This window comes from Schistocerca piceifrons, chromosome 3 (assembly GCF_021461385.2).
Source record: "Schistocerca piceifrons isolate TAMUIC-IGC-003096 chromosome 3, iqSchPice1.1, whole genome shotgun sequence".
Classification (NCBI taxonomy): Eukaryota; Metazoa; Arthropoda; class Insecta; order Orthoptera; family Acrididae; genus Schistocerca; species Schistocerca piceifrons.
This window is the reverse complement of record NC_060140.1, coordinates 928,855,194-928,877,059: the sequence shown is the minus strand read 5'-3', so window position 1 is coordinate 928,877,059 and position 21,866 is coordinate 928,855,194. Positions and strand designations below refer to the sequence as shown.

Genomic DNA, 21,866 nt, shown 5'->3' with positions numbered 1-21,866 from the left:
TGTGTAGATAGCCATGCATTATCACGCCGCTTCCGAGGTTTGAGCAGGTGCGCTGGAACTGGGTTCAAATCTGCCAGATGGACTAATGATGAGGACCAGAGTGCCGGTCAGTCTGGATGTGGTTTTAAACTTCTTTTCTCACAGCCGAATAGGTGAATACTGAACTGGTATCCACAATCTGCTTCACTTACACAATTCGCAAACATTTAATGTTCTCACACAATATAACATGCAGACAGTCGGGATAGATATTCAGTCACGCAGATAAAGGAGTGGTGACAGAAGGGCATTCAGGCACTCTCCCCAACACTGACAATGCTAAATCCATCAATAACCAGGGTCTGGGAAGAAGTCAAAAGAAGAAGTGGTATCTTTGTATAGACATGACTGTTTCACTTCAACATCCAAAGACTGACATCATAATGAGAGATTTCAACAATGTTTGTGTATATTCTTTCTGAATACAACTACTTGAAAATTCACTGTGTAAGTACAGTCACTGGACTATACATCTTTATAAAGAAGACAACAGTTTATACTAATTTGTTTTCCCTTTCTTGGGATAAGTCATGCATGGATAATTTCACCAACAGTAAATTAGTAATATGAGAAATAGGAGGCAGATGGAAAAATGAAAGGAAATAATTCTGCATTATCAGATATACTACATCACAGAAGAAAAAATTAACTTCATATCTCTGCAATATTTCAGCATTTCGTAGCAAGGAGTTTTTACAATGTCGACGTGTGTTCATCTAATACAGATACATATTACATTAAGTTATCTAAGTCAAATACAAAATGTTTATTACAGCAAATGTCAGTTGGTCCACTGGTGGCGCTGTCATTAATTTTGTTATCTCATAACAAACCAGAAGGTAAAGGTTATGTTTATTTCTTTGCGTTCAGCAATGTCAAATGGATCTAAAGCTATTATTCAATGTCCTGTTAAAATTATTTATCTAAACTAGTTTAGAAACTAGTTTAGAAGTTATGTAAAAAACTGTGTGAACTATGGAATAATTATGTCCTGAAAACAATAACTATCAGCATTCTTTGGATTCATACTGATCAACCACATTATGAAACATCAGCTACCACACTGAAACAGCAGCTAAAAATACACAGCTTAGATTCTTTTGTGTTCTTAACTAGTAATGTGGTTACAGTTGGATTCATTGATCTAACAAAGTTACTCTTCTTACCCACAGGTAAAAGAATGTTTGAAATAAGAATAATATCCATGACCTAACAAACTATTCTGATTTAAACATGGAGACCATAATGGATACAGCAAATGTAATACAGCTGCCAATAACAGAAAGTGGATACCAAATTTCAAAAAATGGTTCAAATGGCTCTGAGCACTATGGGACTTAACATCTATGGTCATGAGTCCCTTAGAACTTAGAACTACTTAAACCTAACTAACCTAAGGACATCACACAACACCCAGTCATCACGAGGCAGAGAAAATCCCTGAACTCGGGCGCGGGAAGCGAGAACGCTACCGCACGACCACAAGCTGCGGACACCAAACTTCAAATTCACACAGCTAGGCAAAATTGATTCACAGCTACGAGAATAAGAGGAATGAAGCAGAACGCTGATTTTCTCATGTCTTCCGTCCATCTTGACTTTGCTTGTTACTGACTCTTCATTTTATTTCCATAGCCTTTTAAATATTTCTTCTGTACTCTAGCTCCCAAATGTAAAGATTTGGTATCCACAATCTGTCTTACAGTCAGCTTGGTTTTAAGTCAAACAACTACCTACATAGTCCTGAAGTATTAATTATACACTGCAATTGGGACTGTTTAATACAAAACTCACTGATAAATGGCCCTGTGTACTTTGAATGTGAGTATATATTAATCATAATGTGGTGCAGTTCTTCTTCTTGTCTCCGTGCTTGCTAAGAAAATGGGATGAGAAGTTCCGCCTTATGCAAGACACCTTTTTTCTTTTGTTTCACCCATACATGTTTCAGCACTTTTGTGCTATCATCAGTGGGTTCTATTTTTATTTTTTATTTTTAACTGTAAAGTTGTTGTTAACATATTAACATTTTCGTCATTTACAACATTATGTAAAAGTTGCATTTATAACTTAATTGGCGAAAAGGAACATACCTTACATTATATTATTGTCCTCTTGTTTTGGTAGCTGTTATGCTACACAATATGTTAACAACAAATTTACAGTTAAAAATAAAAAATAAAAATAGAACCCACTGATGATAGCACAAAAGTGCTGAAACATGTATGGGTGAAACAAAAGAAAAAAGGTGTCTTGCATAAGGCGGAACTTCTCATCCCATTGAGTATATATTTGTGAATATACTGACAAATGAACATGACATTCTCAAATCTGTGAAACAGATACTTCTTTTTCACATTAAAACACATTGCGCTGTATGTAACATGCCAAAAAACCATATACTTTTTGAATGGTTATTTAATGTACTTCAATGTCCTTATTTATTTTTTCCATTGAGAAGTAAATAGAAATAAAGTGCTGCACTCTTATGGTCTCCAGTTTGCAGGTATACTGACATCAAATACCATACACTTTAACACAAAAAGTAAGTAAACAAATGACGCATCAACATCAAAATGTCAATCAACAGGAGGTTAAACTGTTGGAGCATTTATTAAATGCCTAAAGGGAAAGAGTAAATATTACCACTCACCATATAGTTGTGCTGAGTAGCCGACAGGCACAGAAACAAGACAAAAACTTTGCTGAGCTTTCAGCGAATGTCCTTCAATATTAACTAAAGAGAGTACACATACACAACAACATTCTGCACTGTTACAGATGACTAAACTGTAATGGCACTACTGACATTGTTTGAAAGCTCAGCAACATTTTTAGTCTTGCTTGTATGTCTATCAACCACTCAATGCCTCAATTATACAGTGTGTGGCTCCTCTGTTCCTTCCATTATTTGTATTTCACCCACGACAGTCCATATCAAAGCTAAAAACAGTAGTGACATGCTCACAGGCAACATAAGATAATTATTTATACTGTATCATTCTTTTAACCAGTTACAGTTAAAATAAAAAAATAAATCACTGAAAAATAAGATAAATATTAGTGATTATGCCTAACATTGTGCAATGTGTGCATGACAACTAGGCAGTAAACAATTTTAAAAGTAGCAAAGAGATCCAAGACACTTTACAAATGACATGCACCCCCCCCCCCCAGCCACAACACACATACACACAAAACAAAAGACCAATTCACTTCTTCTAATAACAACACCAAAAAACTAAAAGTAGTATGTAAAACTGACAAGCTGAAGGAAGACACACAACAATGAATGAACTTTTATTCAATGAGGGTGTGCGTCCAGGTGTTTTGCGGAGTTGATGTTTCCAGGAACTCAGCAGAAAGCAAGGCGGTACACCAAGAAAACCTGAGATGTCACATTTATTATACGTGTAATTGAATAAGTATAGGCAATAACTCATCAAATAGTATAGGTGTTGAGCCATCAAAAGGCACATAAACAAAATGAATTTTGTGTGTGTGTGTGTGTGTGTGTGTGTGTGTGTGTGTGTGTGTGTGTGTGTGTGTGTGTGTGTGTCCGTAAAGGGAATTGTTGGAAAATTTCCTCATTCTTCATTATGTGCTTTCAATAACTCAATGCTCCAACTACCTAGTAAATCATTATCTTTACTCCTTAAAATATTTTACGTTTCAACAGGACTCTACATACCCGTACTTATACATCTTTATTTTCAAAAGATATGACCCAATTATTTCTTATTAATGGTACAATATACTAACATCAAAACTGTTCAGTTCGCCCACAACTTGAACGAGGCTCATCTCTGTATTAAATGATAAAAGCTGTATTTTAAATACCTTAAATATATGATGTAGCATGCACAATAAATACTTGCATAACGATAATCTGGCGCAACTGGCTTTTCTCTTTACGTGATTCGTGTGAAAGATGCTGCATCCTTCTAGGAGTACACAGTTCATAACTGTTATTAGTTTACTTTGCATAGGGAAGTGGTAATTCCAGCAATTAACACCCCAAGAACCAAATTTAAAATGCAGAGTGCTTTCTTCAGCCAGATAGGTGCCCCTCAGAAAAAAGTCTTAACAGCTAATTTAGTTAAGTACTAAGCCTCTTTTACTTTTTCTAGAAAGTTTAAAACTAATTATTTGTTACAACCAATTCCTCGAAGTTTCCTTATTAGATGGAAATTGTCACAAGCCTGTGGAAGGAAAACTGAGGAAGGGAACAATCGACAAGTATCTTTTACCAATGCCTCATGGCAAATATTGACTTTGTTCAAACATTACTGATACTGTCCAGTTTGGCAACAAAATTATTATTACCAATTCAACTACTGGAACATGAAGCCAATGCTATATTAATACTTCGAAACCAATAGATAATCTAATTATAATGCAAGATTTCTGCAACTAAAGTCAGTCATCATTTAAATGTGATGCTTTGTATTTCTAGGTTGTGAAATGATACGTCAGATGTGGGCTAGCTAAGGCAATAAATCTGAGCACAAAATTCAAGTTATGGTGACAGACTGATATTTAACAAAGCCCAAGATCACAGTCAGGTTGACAGTTTTACTTGCCGCAAGTAAGAAAAGTTGTGTGATCAAAATGAAAATACAATTTCTAGAATTATGATAGCTGAAAATTACTATAGGCCCACATGATGTATTAGCTTACTTCCTGTTGTACAAATTTGTCCCACCAGACAAAATTTTCCTCACCAATTTACTTGGTCTCAGGCTTACAGTTTTGAGGCTGTCATGTTAGAAACTATACTTTTGCAAAAGTTACTATGCACACACTCGATAAGGAGACTCTCAGCAGCGTGATTGATGGGATTTATGAAACCAAACAATAACAACTGCTTTCTGCTTGTTACCAACATTTGATGAAATTTTGTATGTACAGATTTGAATAACCCATAGTTGTTGACATGTTAGAGGCATTAAATACTGAGTTTTCTATTACGAATTTCAGTGTATCAACTGAGCTACTCCCATCACCCACATTGCTCACAGTACTTGTATAGTGGATGTAGAGTAGAACAGGACAACGCCTAGCGAGGGCCACTTTCTCCTCTGTGTGCAGGCTGAGAATTCAGCTGTTTCACACAGCCAGCTGGGAGGATAAGTTTAGAAAACTATTAACAGATAAAAAAAAAGCAGCAACAGAATGATATTCATCACAGGTTATTTGTGGTTATGTTTAGTCCTAAATGACTGCCTTAAATTTCCACAGCTTTCCAATTGTTCTCTCTTTTTGGAGTGCATGTTGTTGTGGCACACTGTTCTGCAATGTAGTTAGAGATCTGCATTAGAATGGAAGGATATAGTTTAACTGCCCATTGTTGAAGAAAGTGAATAGGAGAACATGAGAAAATGCTTGGCTACAGTTACTGAGAAGTTTCAGCAGCAAATCATGTACTGTACCATGAACTTACTTTTATTGTTATAGCCAACACATCATGAACTTATTGGATTACAACTGCTGTTATACCAAATACACTGTGCATTCATTCAGTAGTCGTATAAATAAATGGCACAAATGCTTCAACTCACTGCTCTAAAATGTCACCCATCTGGTTTTCTCACACTGCATACTGGCAACCACCTGTTGACACACACCACACATGCATTCCCATCACACCTAATTTTGCGAAACACATGAAAGCAGTGCCCCTAATATCAATGCTTCTTGTTAACTTTCCCCACAATCTGAAGATCCCATGATCAACTCACATCATACACCACCAAGATACATCTACAGAATATTCATGAACAGTCCCCTGTTAGCTTTTACACAATCGTCTACGTCATGATTAAAAAATATTTTTTAAACACGCCAATACAAATAATTTTAAATAGTGCCAGGAAATCTGTTTTGCTAAACTAACAGTTTCTATACATGATACTATGATGTCAAAATGGTTTTACCTTATAGGTGCAAAACAATAATCCCAAAAGAAAGTTTTACTGGAAGGGGAAATTGTATTTTCCAAACCTAAAAAAGGACAAAAAATAGATGCAAAAAGAGCTGAACTTCTACTTCCCAGGGTTTCTTAAGTTGCACTCTAGCATAAAAATTGCTCACAAACTTCCCAACTATTCAAAAACAAAAAAGGTAAAAACTATTTCCACAACTATCAAACTGGTAATAGTATCTAGTCTGCTGAGGAAGAATAATGGATAGTAAAGTTAAGGGTAGGCCAACTTAGGGTTAATAAATTGTCAGCAAAATGGACAAAACACCCCCACCCAAGTGCCCAGATATGGTGGCCATGTGTGTGAGCTGTGTGAATTTTGTGTGCGTGTTTTAATTCGGGAGTACTATTGGCTCAAAATTTTAGACATTTAGCAGTCCTTTTCTTTGTGCTCGTCTTCAACTTAATGGTTTCTCTATATGCTGAGCAGTAGCCTATCCTTTTAACATTACTGTTGTCCCATGTTCTCATATACTTGTTGCCCCTGTTCACACTACATGAAAGATCTTAATACACTATACATGGTGTCTCATTGAAACATGCCTGGGAGGGATCCACGGGGCACGCAGTGCATTTGCCGGCTGCTGCTGCTGCTGCTGTTTCTGCCGGTTCTCTCAGATGCCAATACTCAACGCACACCCCCATGCACTGAGTGTACCGGTTTTTCTTTTGAGTTGCCTATTGCCAAGTTAAATTTGCTTCAAATATTGTTGCTAGGCATCATTATTGCAACTGCACCGAGTCTGGGGCTGTCCCTGCCCATCTGTCGCTGGGCCTCGTCCTCAAGACAGAAACACAGCGTGCATATCTTCTTTACTGTGTGACAAATGTTCGGATGTTTTGAGTTTCCTGTCAAGTTTGAATTTGGTATGGTACACACCAAGGATCAACAAGTGTTTCGTGTGCTGAACTATGCAAAAACAGAATGAAATGATAATTAAATAGACACCTTAGCTGCAAACAGGCGTTGATATACTTCACTGGGGACATATTGAAAATGTGTGCCCCGACCGGGACTCTAACCCGGGATCTCCTGCTTACATGGCAGACGCTCTATCTATTCATTTCTAGCAAAGCTGCATGGTCATCCACGGTATGTGTTCTTCCAAGAACAGATACTACCGTCATATATAGCAAAAACAGAATCATGTGGAATGTCAACTTGAATTCATACGAATATTTCCCAGTGTGCATTTTCCCAATGATTTGGTGGTAAGCAGATTAGTGGAGAAATTTCAAGAGACTGGATGTGTGTTACACAACCAAAGGCCTCGAGAACCTAGTGTTTCATCTGAAAATAAATTATATGAGATAGGGGAGGCATTGGAAAGAAGTTTGAGAAAATCTCTGTGCCATTTGGCACTGCAGTCTGGTGTTATGAGTAGAGACCGGATTATATGAATCATAAAAACATTAAAATATGAGATTTTCACTCTGCACTCCGCTGCAGAGTGAAAATCTCATTCTGGAAACATCCCCCAGGCTGTGGCTAAGCCATGTCTCCACAGTATCCTTTCTTTCAGGAGTGTTAGTTCTGCAAGGTTCGTAGGAGAGCTTCTGTAAAGTTTGGAAGGTAGGAGATGAGAGACTGGCAGAAGTAAAGCTGTGAGTACCGGGCGTGAGTCGTGCTTCGGTAGCTCAGATGGTAGAGCACTTGCCCGCGAAAGGCAACGGTCCCGAGTTCGAGTCTCGGTCGGGCACACAGTTTTAATATGTCAGGAAGTTTCACATTAAAATATGCTGAAAAATTCTTAAAAATGCAAGACAAGTGTCGAAATATGCAAGGTCAAATAATAAGAAAAACATGGTAGTTACTAGGTACATTATATCTCAAAGTCCAACCTGTGCATATCAATTATGAGGAAGGGCGCCGGCCAAGCATAAAATCAGTACAATTAGAAAACCGATATTTTCTGAATACTTTCTGGCAGAGGTTACGAAGGGGCCTTTCTGGAATTATTTTCTAAAAATTTGCAAAATGGAGACACATGCCGTGTTTCAAGAACTGTTCCTTCTTTGCTATTGTTGTAGGTAACAATCAGATGTGATGCGAGTGGGTCGCAGTGAAAGAATCAATTCGCACAGGACCAATTTCAAGATATGTCGCACCAGAGCGGCACGCTCAAAAACAACATATAATCATGAATTTTTTAACAGTATTATCTTTTAATTAATACTATTGGACCAAAGCATCATTTATGATTTATTTTATGTTTTCCTACTACTGTAAACATAAACGAACCAGTACTTTCCCAAATGTTCAGTAGTAAGACTGTGTCTTCGATCACTCAAAACATTTCTATAAGCACAAAAGGACCATTCTACATCAAATGAGGTAACTGGGCAATATTTGAATTTGGGTGCTATGTTGGCACTTATTGTTTCTGGTAAAAGTTCACCCATCCCATTAATAAAACTATCAATATGGCACAAGGGTTCAAAATGTGGTTTATTGCTTAAAATGTTTTCAAACTTTTTTTTTTTTAAGTTTTCTTAAGAATACCTCCGGGTAATGAGGAGTTCACTAGAATAATTTTATTCATTAACTGAATAGATTCCCTTAACGCCAAACCTTTAGTTTAAAGCTTCCCAATACTTGCAGATATGTGGGAAAAATGAGTGCCAATCACAAAAATGTCTTTTTTAATACTGGAATCATTAAAAGCTTCCTTGCACTGGCAAAATACCAAAGCCTCTGCACTATCGAAGTAATTTACTACCCCTCTAATGGCCTCGAAATGTTCATTGTAAAATAACACAGCTTTTACCCATGTACCCCAATGAGTTACCACCGGTGCGAGCAGGAGCCTTTAGAAATACTTTCTTTGTGAATTAAATCAGTTTATTTACATTCACAAAAGTGGAATGTATTACTTCAGTAATACAATGTACTCCATGAACAAAGCATGTCACATGAATCAAACTGGTATAAAATACTCGGAGGGCTTTTCCTGCTTTGATCATAAAGGGAGCAGCTTCTAAAATGAACACAAACACCCTTTCCTCTTCGGAAGATTCTGGAAATCTTTTTCTGATACCCCCATCCACAAATCTGGCGATCATAGAATGATTTACTTTTTCCAAGTTCTCCGCAGGCCTGTAAATAGGAAGAAAGAGGCTCTTCTTTTAACGCACCAACAATTAAATTTGCAATGTAACAACCACAAGTGTCTGTAGTTTCGTCAACTGAAATCCAGATAATGCTGTCCTTGAGTTCATAGCGTATTTCCTCCAGAACATTTATGTAAATTGTCGGTACATGATTTTTATGCAATGTTGATTTATGTGGTATATTTTGATTTAAGCAATATTTGCGCAGCAAGCCTCTGAGTATAGGGTTTGTAAGTTCGTGAGAAGGAATTTTGCTTGCGATGAAGTCTTCACACAGATCCATGTTAAACAGACTTCTTTTGTTAACTTTGGACAAATCCCTGCTACTGCAAGTTGTTGTTTTCAGAAGTTGTTGTCATGGTCCTTTCTTCTGCATTCCTACGATATGAATACTTGTCTTGATGTGTTGACATATTCAACACTTTTTTTGTACGATCCTTTCTCTCGCAAACTTGACAATATGAAACAATTCCGTCATGTTAATGTTCCAGAGTGATCAGCTATCCACGAAATGATGTTTCCTTTTTCAGGTGGCATGGCGCCCAACACGTTACACACTACACATCGTAAACACATTCAACTGTGTACAAGTAAATAAAAAGCTAAGTGAAACAATGGACAAGTAACTAGAAGCTTGGATAGTTTTATTTAATTGTTGCTGACGCGTACGGTGTGACAGCGAAGGGGATTAACTGGTGGTGCGCTGCACACAGGGGCAATGACTCTGTCTGCCTGTTCCTCTTCTTTAATGATTTCACTAGGCAGTTGCCTCCCGGTTAGTGACTGAAAGCAGTTCTAGGTGCGGTCAATCTGTGAGACATCAAAACTACATCGAGCTAGAGACTGCTCATCTAACTTTTTTAAATATTGTAAACATAGAGCGAAAACATGCATTGTCACTTGATTTTAGTACAATATGCAAAAACCGGTGAAAAGGAGTCAAATATGCAAATGTATATAAGCCAATTTCTAGCCACGAGCATCTGCTCACAGAGCTGTGCACAAACTGAAATTGAAACCATACAAAATACAGCAGTGCATCAACTGAGGAACTGAGATACTGTTGCTCGATGTCATTACTGCAACTGGCTGTTTCAGTCTGTGCACAATGGGGAAGTTGACCCTAAGATGCCTTTTTTCCTGATGAATCATGGCTCCATTTGTCAGGGTATGTAAATTCTCAGAACAATTGACATTGGAGCTCCGAAAATACCCACGAATTACATCAACAACTTCTGCATAACATGAAAACAGGAGTGTGGTGTGCAATTAGTGCAAGCTGAATTATTGGACCAATCTTTTTCCACAAAACAATACAGTCTGACAGGTATGTGAACAATACACAAGACCACACATCGCCTGTGACAGCAATACAAAATGTTTTGGATGATAGGATAGTTGACTGGCCCCCTCATTCTCCAAATCTAAATCTATGTGATTTTTATGCTTGGGGAATGATGAAAGACGAGATGTATGCAACCAACCCTCCCACACTTGAAGAGTTGGAAGGCAGTGTTTGGCTAGTCACGCCCAAGATTTCAGCAGCCATAATTTGTCAAGTGTTTGCTAATGTGTTCAGGAGATGTCAGGCTGCTCTTACCACAGAGAGATATCATTTTGGGCACACACTGTAAATAAAGGTAATCTTAAGTTGGTAAAATGGCAACAAGGTTTACACTTAACTCAGAGAAACCACGTGTGCTGCCGACCACCCACAGATTGGTGTCCAAAAGCTGGGTGCAGTGGTGGGCGGCGACCAATCTGTGTGACCTGTAGACCCCTCCCACGTGTCTTTCGTGAGACACTGTACTTGACTACAGTTTAATGTCACAGTATTACCATAATAACTGGTTTCATTCAGCTACAAAACATCTACTTACCTTCATGTTTCCAAGACCATTCTAAACCAAAGGACCACTTCCCGAAAAGTATTGTGACACTGACAGAACAGCCTGATTCACTTAAGATAAATGATTTCTAATTATGGGTGAAACATGGTTCAAGGGCTATTGTTAGTAATTATTGACACTGGTCTGAAATGATTTGGAAACACACAAGATTAGAAGATATTCTGCAACAGAATGAAGCCAGCTATCATTGTGAATAGATGACATCCTCTAACAGAAAAAAGCACTATCCCATTTTGAACTGTGAGAGTTTTCATTACATCATCTTAAAACCCGAATTTTTCAAGTTATTAAAAGGCAGGCTGCAAAGATTAAACATACGAAATTATGACTAGCAGCACAATTTATTTTTTCCATGATAAAATCATTTCATTTGTGTGTTAAATGAACCCAACTCAAATTACCCTTGTTGTCAACAAGGATATGACAACTCAAAAGTCAGATTAATGAAAAATAAACATTCTCACCATTTTTGGCATCAGGAAAATGGGTAACCATAAAAATCATCCAAAAGAAAAGAAAAACATTTGCCAGAATCACTTGGCCTAAACATTTTTTGCTATAGTTTTTTCAAGGGTACCACTCTACTAATCTGAAACTGCCAATTGCTAATATTTGAACTTTGTAACTACACACGTTACACTAAACGGACAACACTTTCGGAAGTGTACACTTCACTCACGAAAAGGAAACAGTACTTACCCGATCAAAGAATTACTTTATTATGATCTGTACATCCTCTTCTGAAGAAAATAAGAAAATTGAAAGTTATAATATACAATCTGTGCCAATTAATGAGATAAAAATCAATCTCATTTGTTCTCAGCGGCTCCACTTTGTTTTTATTAATAATGATCTGTCATAATAGTTATTTTCAACTAACTGCATCACTAACATGTGCATTACAGTGCACATGTAACAAAATAATTAATGATGCAAGTGTAGAAGCAATTACTCACTCTAAAGTGTTTGGCCTTTTGTTTCAATGCAATCTCGTTAAAATTCCACAGGTGCTTGGGGTCCTGGGAATATAAAGCACCATTTTACATCTAGTCACACCAACCCTTTTAAAAATATTTGCCCCAATCAAGGGCAGAAACTAAAAGCACACATTGCACAATGTTGAAAATATGCTTTAATATATTACCAAAAGAGTGAAAAATACTTACTTCTGCCCCTTTACTTGTTTGATGTGATGGAATACATTAATCACATCACGTATTCTCCTTGGAGCTTCCTCTATTTTGGATGCTAGGCAAATGCAGCCCATAGCAGTAGTTTCCATTGCATGGCGTACAAAAGAAGTTGAATAATAAAATCGTTGAAACAGAACTTGTCCTGTAGCCATTGCTACCTAGAAAGCAAGTACAAAGTGATCATTTTCTGTGAACAGTTGAACAGCACAATTGAAACCTTTGCTCTGGTTACAGAAAAAAAGCTTTAAACACCAACTGTTTGCTGCATAACACAGGGAAGAGAAACAAATAAAACAGAAGAAAAGTATTAAAGACTGAGGCTGACAAAAATAATATTATCAACTCTCTTTCAAATACTGAGTAAGTAGAGTAGCCACCAGAATAACAGGTGTAAAAGAACAACAGACTTAGTAATGGGAAAAAAATCTGCTTCATCTGCTTGCTTGGTGGAAAACTTTACGATTACTGTCATGGATGTAAAAACATTAACAAATAACTTCTGTGGAAAATGGTTTAAAATTTTTTTACAGTATTAAAGTTATCAATAATTCATAATTATGGAGCCTTCCCAAGCATTTTTAAAGAAACACTCTTGACAAATCAAGAATACAAACACACTAGCGCAGTTCAGTGGAATTTACAATTACACTCATAAAAACATTTAAATTTACAGTGATTACAATGTATATCCATAACAGTTGTCCAAAAATAATTTTCGATAATTCTTTTTAATTAGTTATGCACCAGTATTAAGACACTGTTGACCACTAACAAGACGCAGGGCTTAATATTAATGGAAATAAACCAATAAAAGTATTTACCAACTTGTTCACAATTGAATGTAATACTTCACAGAAAACAGAAAGCTATTTGCTTTGCAACAACTTCTAAATTTCTGCATTTTTTAAAAGGTGATTGTACAGCAACACTGAATGAAAACTTGCTCAGAAGTAACTGACAAAGGGAAATCTGATAAAATAAGGAAGTAATTTCTCACAAACTGCTTTTAAAAGGATTGTAAAGGTCAGACATTTCTTTAAAGGAACAGAAACAGATTTTCAAGCCACACTTCGGTGAATGCTGGGATGGCTCCTCTGAATAGGCCATGGCTGATTCCCTGCCTTATCCTCCTGTTATGATATCCTCTTATGTTAATGTTTTATACATACAAATTTATGCACGTTTCTCGCATAACCAATACTACTGTACTAAATATTCTGTGGACAAACAAACAAGCACTGCACAATCTCCACAAGTTTAGGCTATGTTGTTTTTGCTCACTGATCTGATATTGCATTAAGTAAGCCCTAGTTATTAAATTCTTACAAACTGGAGATAACTTTATCCTCAAACACAAATTGACAAGCCTTTCACTCTTCTATTACATCACAACCACCACAGCAAGAGCAAAAATAAAGCAAACTGGAAAAAAAAAATCCTGGTAGTAAGTAGTAGCATCCCACTTAATTTTTCTATGGCTGCACTTTATTATGTAATATGTGACAAAAATAGACGGCAGTGATGAATTTTATAAGATGCAAGTTTTTCAGTCACTACACATATGAAGACATTGGGCAGCTAGAGCAATGTATCAAGTTACTGCCAACAATTTTGTTAAGAGTTGGCAAAGACAACAAATGTGGATGCAAAATAAGGCTTGAACTGTGTGTAGCCAGATGTTTTCAGTCGCACCAGATTTAATACAGCTTTAATTATAAAAGCTAAAACTACAAAGCACACTCAGAAACATTGTATTACACAGTGCGCAAGTACCTGACAAGTATTTTGATGACTATGACACACAAACTGTGCCAAACGCTATGGGTGCCCACTACGTAACTTTTACCGAATTATCTCCTTCTAAGCTAACATAGACTTCGGCTAGGCCTACCTTCAGATCAGTCTTGTCACCACAGTGAATAATTAGGGGGTGGACCACTTTCACTCCAGTTGGCTATCCAACAGAAACAGAACACAGCCTATGTTTTTTTGCATTGCAAAAAAGTCAGTGAAGTGAACGCTGTGTCCACCGTTGTAGTTGTTTCATAATAACTAGTAGCTACTGCCAATACTGATCATAAAAAATGATTCAAAGTGTTCTTTACCACTGTGTTTTCTCCCTCTTTTTACAGATACATACTCTCACTCAAAGCACCTTAAAACTTGCAACACTACCGTTTTTCTTTGACCAATAGCATTTAATTTCATGAAATAACAATTTAAAAGGTGCATGTGGTTACAAATTGATTTGGAGTGCTTCCCAAGCATAGGTTAGGCTGGAAGACGATAGTTTGGTTGTGAAAGTGTCACAAAACCAGGTTTTTCAATATTTGGTTGTGGTGATCGACTAATCTGCAGCAGTGTAGCCCGAGTCACATGTTAGGCTACTGTTCATTGTGATAGTCTGAAAGTTTCATGAATTTTTATTAACTCACATGGAGCATTTCGTAAATACATTTGCGTCACCATTAAAATTTTAGGCAAGTACTGCGTGGAGCAATAAATTTGTACAACGGTTACGTAACATTAAGTCGACAATTTCTTGAATTCTCCGGTTAAAAAAGAAATATTCAAACCGTCAAACTTGCGAGACAGAACTTCTTCTAGCCTACTTATCACACTGCTATGAAAAATTTAATACTTCATAAGACGTTACAATAACGCTATCGATAAAATGGACTACGTAAAATTGGCGCTGACACAAGTTCTATTACAGACGTCATTCAGATTTTTTTACCTTAAAGGAATTCACATTTTGGGCAACATTTAACATTTGGCATACAACAAAAAACAGTAAAATTCCAACGTTTATTATCGAAACGAACAGGTTTTCTATTATTTTAAATGCACAGAGCCGTCGTCTCATCACAAGAGCGATATTTTCAAATTGTGCTGGTCAGCCAACATCTACCTTTTTCACATAGTTTACAAGATTTACAACGTTATAAGAAGAAAGTACAACACACCCGTATGAAGATTTAGGTCCAAGCCATTCGCAAAACAAGGTCGTCGCAAGGATGAACCAAAACTATGATACATTAAGAAGAAATAATGTTGTAATATAGTAAAAACAATACTCACTTGAGGTAGTTTGAGCAAAATCCCAGCTGTCTGGATTAATTCACAGCCTAATATCCTCAAATCAGTTTCTGTTTCAGCATCAAGTCCATCCAACTGAGAGGGGGTTGGCACGAGTTTCTCGTCGGGTAATAAACAGTTCTTCAGAGTTAAAACTATTTTACCGTACGGTTTTTTCACTGAATTCGAAACGGTAGCACTATCCTGTTTTGGTGTACCCATTGTTTTTGTACTTTAAAACAAAGTATCACAAATAAATTACAACCTTCGTAATAAAACAAAATGTCCGACCATTGCACATTTCAGATCCACTTCCACTCATTCGCGTGACCTCTATCGACAACAGGTCTACCAACCGAACTAAAGTGTCGTCAGAGATAAATGTTAACAGCATCAAACACCCAGAAAGGGCGAAAGTAGTATTGCATTATGTTATTTTTGAGTTCAATCATGTATTGCCCTATTAGTTTTCTTTGGATGTTGATGAACTTCTCAAAGCAGGTTCGGCTGCATCGCCTTCATCCACAGTAAGTACAAAAATATTGGTTTTACAAATGCAACCACCGTTTATCTCGCTACAATCTCTTTAATTTGCTCGAGACGCGTTTCGTATTTTACATACCGACATCTTCAGTGGACTTAATAATTATTCGTTTTTCTGGCCGACGTCTGCGTTTCATCTCATCTCTATTTTTTGATCATAGGTAAGAGATCGCACTGTCACTAGAGTTGCAAAATATCGACACATTTTCACGTCAAGGTCTTTTTGTTCCATAGTTTGCATTCATACTTCGTAAGTTCGTAAGCAAACTGCTATTAAACAGGACTACCAGTTTGGCGGTAACTTCCAGATTTTCTTACGAGAACTGTGTATGATTTCTGTCGTAAATGTGTGCTCGCCTGATCGGAGATATAATGCACAAAAAATTGGCAGGTCAACAGCAATAAAATAAGAATTCACGTGGAACATAAAAAAATGGCACGACACAAATAGGAACAAAAAATCACAACAAGCACGGATATCGCAGTTCTCTGGTAATGAGAGAGTAAAAAGTGACAGTCAGGATTCATTTAACACTTTGTTTCACCGTAGGTCAGAAGAAAATCCACGGGTGGTGTGTGCTATGGGGCTGCAGTGCCAACCCCTCCCTAGCAGAACTACGCTTGTTACTTGTTTTCTTTTTTTTTTTTAAAAAAAAAAAAAGATTTCTTGGGACGTTGCTTTCAGTCTTAACAGTCTCGAAAATTTTCTCGCGATTGTAGTTGGTTTTGTAACAGATTAAGGAAAACACCTTCGTTTACGGCAGAGAACCTGATACAGAATGGCGAAAAAAAGTTACGTGAACTCAGCCTACCCTCCCGAAACCAGAATCTTTGCTGTTGCTAAAAAAAAAAAGGGTCATATATGCATGTAGGGTATATAAAAATTCAATGTCCAGACTGACGGATATGATGATGGAGAAAAAACAAACATACTTTTTGTTACACAACGAGATGTCAAGTACTGAATCACTGTGGAGGTTCCTGGTGAATCAGTGGCTGTGACTGAGAATAAAACAATGTTAAACGTGTTTCAGTCCTTTAATGTTCTTATCAATGCTACAGCGAATGTTCAAAATGTGAACATTTAATTTCACCCCAAGGCCAGTACTGACTTAGCAGGGCGTCCTCTGTTCCATGAAACATGAGGTGCGTGTGTTACACATGTGTGTCTGCGACAAGAATCTTGCAAATAATTCCTTCTCCGAGTCCACAGGAGTAGAAAATACTTTGGTTTGCGTGCAGGCCTACCTCCAGAGAAAGATGTATAAAACGGCGAGGTCCGGGAACCTTGCAGGCCAAGCTACAGGTCCTCTCCAGCCGACACCCCATCTGCCGTAAGTATGGTTAATGACGCACGCACTGGCTCTGTAAAATTGGTCGGGCTGCTGGAACCACATCCTCTGTAATACATGGGGATACAATTCCAGTAACATCTACAGGTCCTCTTGCACATACAATCTGTATATTGGCCCCTTGATTTGAGGATGTAACATGTAGGGGCCAAGGCAGTAGTCAGCCTAAATACTGTCCCATTTGTTCACTGAAAATTGTCTCTGGCAACCTCGTACAACTGTTGCACATGGGTTTGCATCTATCCATAAGTGAGATTTATGACAGTTGTCACACCCATGGTGTAGGGCTAGTGTCTTTGATTAGTAATTCGAATCCTGCCGCTGCTTAAATTTTGATTAATAATCAGCATTGGCGGCCGAAGACTTCCAGCATAAGAAGCCACTCTCATTCTGCCAATGGCCTTGTCAAGAGGGTGGAGGAGTGGACAGAGGTTCAGGGCATTCTCTTGTCCTAGGGATGGGAAACTGCCCCTAAAGGCGGAAGAATCAGCAATGACCAACAGCATGAGGATGCAGAAGGCAATGGAAACCATTGCATTAAAGACACATAACATATATCCACAGGACATGTGGCCTGTAATTGAAAAGTGTCATGATGATCTCTCCATTGGCAAAATATTCCGGAATAGTGCCCCATTCTGATCTCTGGGAGGGAACTGCCAGGGGGGAGGTGACCATGATAAAAGGACTGAATAATCAATGGAAGGATAACATTCTACGAGTCGGAGTCTGGAATGACAGAAGCCTGTCTGTGATAGGAAAACTAGAAAATCTGAAAAGGGAAATCTGAAGGCTCAATCTAGATATAGTAGGGGGCAGTGAAGTGAAATGGAAAAAAGACAAGGATTTTTGGTCAGATAAGTATAGGGTGACATCAACAGCTGCAGAGAATGGTTATAACAGGAGTACGATTCGTTATGAATAGGGAGGTAGGTCAGAAAGTGTGTTACTGTGCCGGCCGGTGTGGCCGAGCGGATCTAGGCGCTTCAGTCTGGAATCGCGCGACTGCTCTGGTCGCAGGTTCGAATCCTGCCTCGGGCATGGATGTGTGTGATGTCCTTAGGTTAGTTAGGTTTAAGTAGTTCTAAGTTCTAGGGGAGTGATGACCTCAGATGCTAAGTCCCATAGTGCTCAGAGCCATTTGAACCATTTTTTTGTGTTACTGTGAACAGCTCAGTGATAGAGCTGTTCTTATCAGAATCGACAGCAATCCAACACTGACAACAATAGTTCAGGTATACAAGCCGACGTCGCAAGCTTAAGATGAAGATATAGAGAAAGTATATGAGGATATTGAAAGAGTAACACAGTATGTAAAGAAAGATGAAAATCTAATAGTCATGGGGAAGGAGTGGAAGCAAAGGCTACAGGAGGATATGGGCTTGGGACAAGGAATGAGAGAGGGGAAGGACTAACTGAGTTCTGTAATAAATTTCAATTAGTCATAGTGAATACCCTGTTCAAGAATCATAACAGGAGGAGGTATACTTGGAAAAGGCCGGGTGATGCGGGAAGATTTCAGTTAGATTACGTAATGGTCGACAAAGATTCTGAAATCAGATACTGGATTGTAAGGTGTACCCAGGAGCAGATATAGACTCAGATCACAATGTAGTAGAGATGAAGAGTAGGCTGAAGTTTAAGACATTAGTCATGAAGAATTAATAAGTAAAGAACTGGGATACAGAAGTATAAGAAATGACGAGATACGCTTGAAGTTCTCTAAGACTATAGATATAGCAATAAAGAATAGCTTAGCAGACAGCACAGTTGAAGAGGAATGGACATCTCTTATAAGGGCGATCACAGAAGTTGGAAAGAAAACCACAGGTACAAAGAATGCAACTGCAAAGAAACCGTGGGTAACAGAGAAATACTTCTAGACAAAAATAGAAGTCGCTGAGGAATTAGATAAATAGGAAGTGCAGGGCGGCTAAGATGAAATGGCTGCATGAAAAACGTAAAGAATCGAAAAATGAATGATTGTCGGAAGGACAGACTCAGCAGATAGGCAAGTCAAAGAAACATTCGGTGACATTAAAAGCAAGAGTGCAACGAGAATTCCACTATCAAATGCAGAGGAGAGAGCGGATAGATGGAAAGAATACATTGAAAGGCTCTATGAAGCGGATGATTTGTCTGATGTAAAAGAAGAAGAAACAGGAGTCGATTTAGAAGAGATACGGGATCCTGTATTAGAATTTGAATTTAAAAGAGTTTTGGAGGATTTTAAGATCAAATAAGGCAGAAGAGATAGATAACATTCCATCAGAATTTGTAAATTAATTGCTGGAAGTGGCAACAAAACGGCTATTCACGTTGGTGTGTAGAATGTATGAGTCTGGCGACGCACCATCTGACTTTCAGAAAAATATCATCCACACAATTCCGAAGACGGCAACAGCTGATAAGTGAGAGAATTATGGCACAGTCAGCTTAACAGCTCATACATCCAAGTTGCTTACAAGAACAATATACAGAAGAATGGGAAAGAGAATTGAGGATGCGCTAGATGACGATCAGTATGGCTTTAGAAAAGGTAAAGGCACGAGATAGGCAATTCTGACGTTGCAGTTGATAATGGAAGCAAGACTAAAGAAAAATCAACACACGTTCATAGGATTTGTCGATATGGAAAAAGCCTACAACAATGTGAAATGGTGTAAGATGTTCGAAATTCTGAGAAATATAGGGGTAAGCTATAGGGAGAGATGGGTATTATACAATATGTACAAGAGGCAAGAGGGAATAATAAGAGTGGACAACAAAGAACGATGTGCTCGGATCAAAAAGAGTGTAAGACAGGGACATAGTCTTTTGCACCTACCGTTCAATCTGCACATCGAAGAAGCAATGATGGAAATAAAAGAAAGGTTTCGGAATGGAATTAAAATTCAAGGTGAAAGGATATCAATGATACGATTCGCTGATGAAGTTTCTATCGCAAGTGAAAGTGGAAAAGAATTACATTATCTGCTGAATGGAATGAACAATCTAATGAGTACAGAATGTGGACTGAGAGTAAATCGAAGATAGACAAAAGTAATGAGAAGTAGCAGAAATGAGAACAGAGAGGGACTCAACATCAGGATTGATGGTAACGAAGTAGATGAAGCTAAGGAATTCTGCTACCTAGGCAGTAAAATAACTAGTGACAGATGGAGCAAGGAGGACATCAAAAGCAGACTAACAATGGCAAAACGGGCATTCCTGGCCAAGAGAAGTCTACTATTATCAAACATAGGCCTTAATTTGAGGAATAATTTCTGAGAATGTACATCTGGAGTACAGCATTGTATGGTAGTGAAACATGGAGCAGAAGAGAATCGAAGCATTTGAGACGTGGTGCTGCAGACGTATGTTGAAAACTAGGTGGTCTGGTAATATAAGGAATGAGGAGATTCTGCGCAGAATCAGAGAGGGAAGGAATATGTGGAAAACACTGATAAGGAGAAGGGACAGAATGATAGAACATCTGTTAAGACTCAGGGAATGACTTCGATGGTACTAGTAGGAGCTGTAGACGGCAAAAACTGTAGAGGAAGACAGATATTGGAATACATCCAGCAAATAATTGAAGATGTAGGTTGCAATTGCTACTCTGAGATGAAGAGGTTAGCACAGGAGAGGAACCCGTGGCGGGCCGCATCAAACCAGTCAGAAGACTGATGACCCCCCCCCCCCCCCCCAAAAAAAAAGAAAAATCGTGCATTCACAAGTACACCGATCCTCATCCGTAAGCAGAAATGGGCATACTTGTGCATGCTAGGAGCTCATTCAACACGTGTTTCTCATACACGGTTCAACTAACGAAGTGTGTTTGATACTGGGTCCATCATATATGCCCAGCAAAGAATATTTAATTATTTACTGGTATCGGACACACGTGCATATCATCAGCGGCATCTTATATATACTATTTTCTTAGCACATGCCAAGACTATTATCAACAACACACGCCTCTTAGGTATATACTAAGAAAGTGCCACAAACAAGGTCTCCCTGCCAAGAGTCGTTCGGCGCATTTTCTTTGATGTTTCGGCGGATATTTGCAATTTCGCTTTATCAGAGTGTAGCTGGAATCAGCTCAAAGAAATACTGCTCATCACGTCATTCATACAATGCTTAGTATCGATGGAAAGCGTAGATTCGTTTTCCATTACAAAACACAGTTATTTTGAAAATCGAATTTTACTTGCCTCTTAGATAGAGCGTTGCCACATTAGTTTAATGCGAAATTTTTTCATCGGTGTATAATAAAAGAGATACCAAAACACGAAAAATATCCTGTACTCCAGCGCTGCTGCACGGCGGTAGCGGTCAGCACGGGCCAGAATGGTGCTATCGTTGCTGATGTACTGGTTATTATTCGTGTTTTACTGTCCCTGTAAACACATATCGATTAAACGAATATCACACTAGACTAATACTTGGAACTGGACATGCAAAATTCCTCTTAAAAAATAGTTTTGTTTTAATGGGAAACAAACCAATGCTTTTCATTAACACTGAGTTTCACAAGAAAGACATGATAAGTATTAATCATCCTGTGGTGCAGTTCTTCTTGTTGTCTCCGTGCTTGCTAAAAGAGTGGGATGAGAAGTTCCGCCTTATGCAAGACACCTTTTTTCTTTTGTTTCACCCATACATGTTTCAG

The 21,866-nt window shown here is 38.0% G+C and overlaps 1 protein-coding gene across 2 annotated transcripts in view; it reads right to left on the bottom strand.

Annotated features, from left to right (window-relative positions):
- LOC124790099 (cyclin-L1) overlaps window positions 1-15,641 on the bottom strand; it is a 69,989-nt gene extending 54,348 nt beyond the window's left edge. For both annotated transcript variants that reach the window (XM_047257663.1, XM_047257664.1), the window contains exons 1-2: window positions 15,318-15,641; window positions 12,210-12,394 (exon numbers count right to left, since the gene is read on the bottom strand). In XM_047257663.1, coding sequence (XP_047113619.1) covers window positions 12,210-12,394; window positions 15,318-15,536 — 404 coding nt within the window. In that variant the 5' untranslated portion in view covers window positions 15,537-15,641. The remainder of the gene's footprint in view (window positions 1-12,209; window positions 12,395-15,317) is intronic.
- Between the last annotated feature and the right edge of the window lie 6,225 nt (window positions 15,642-21,866).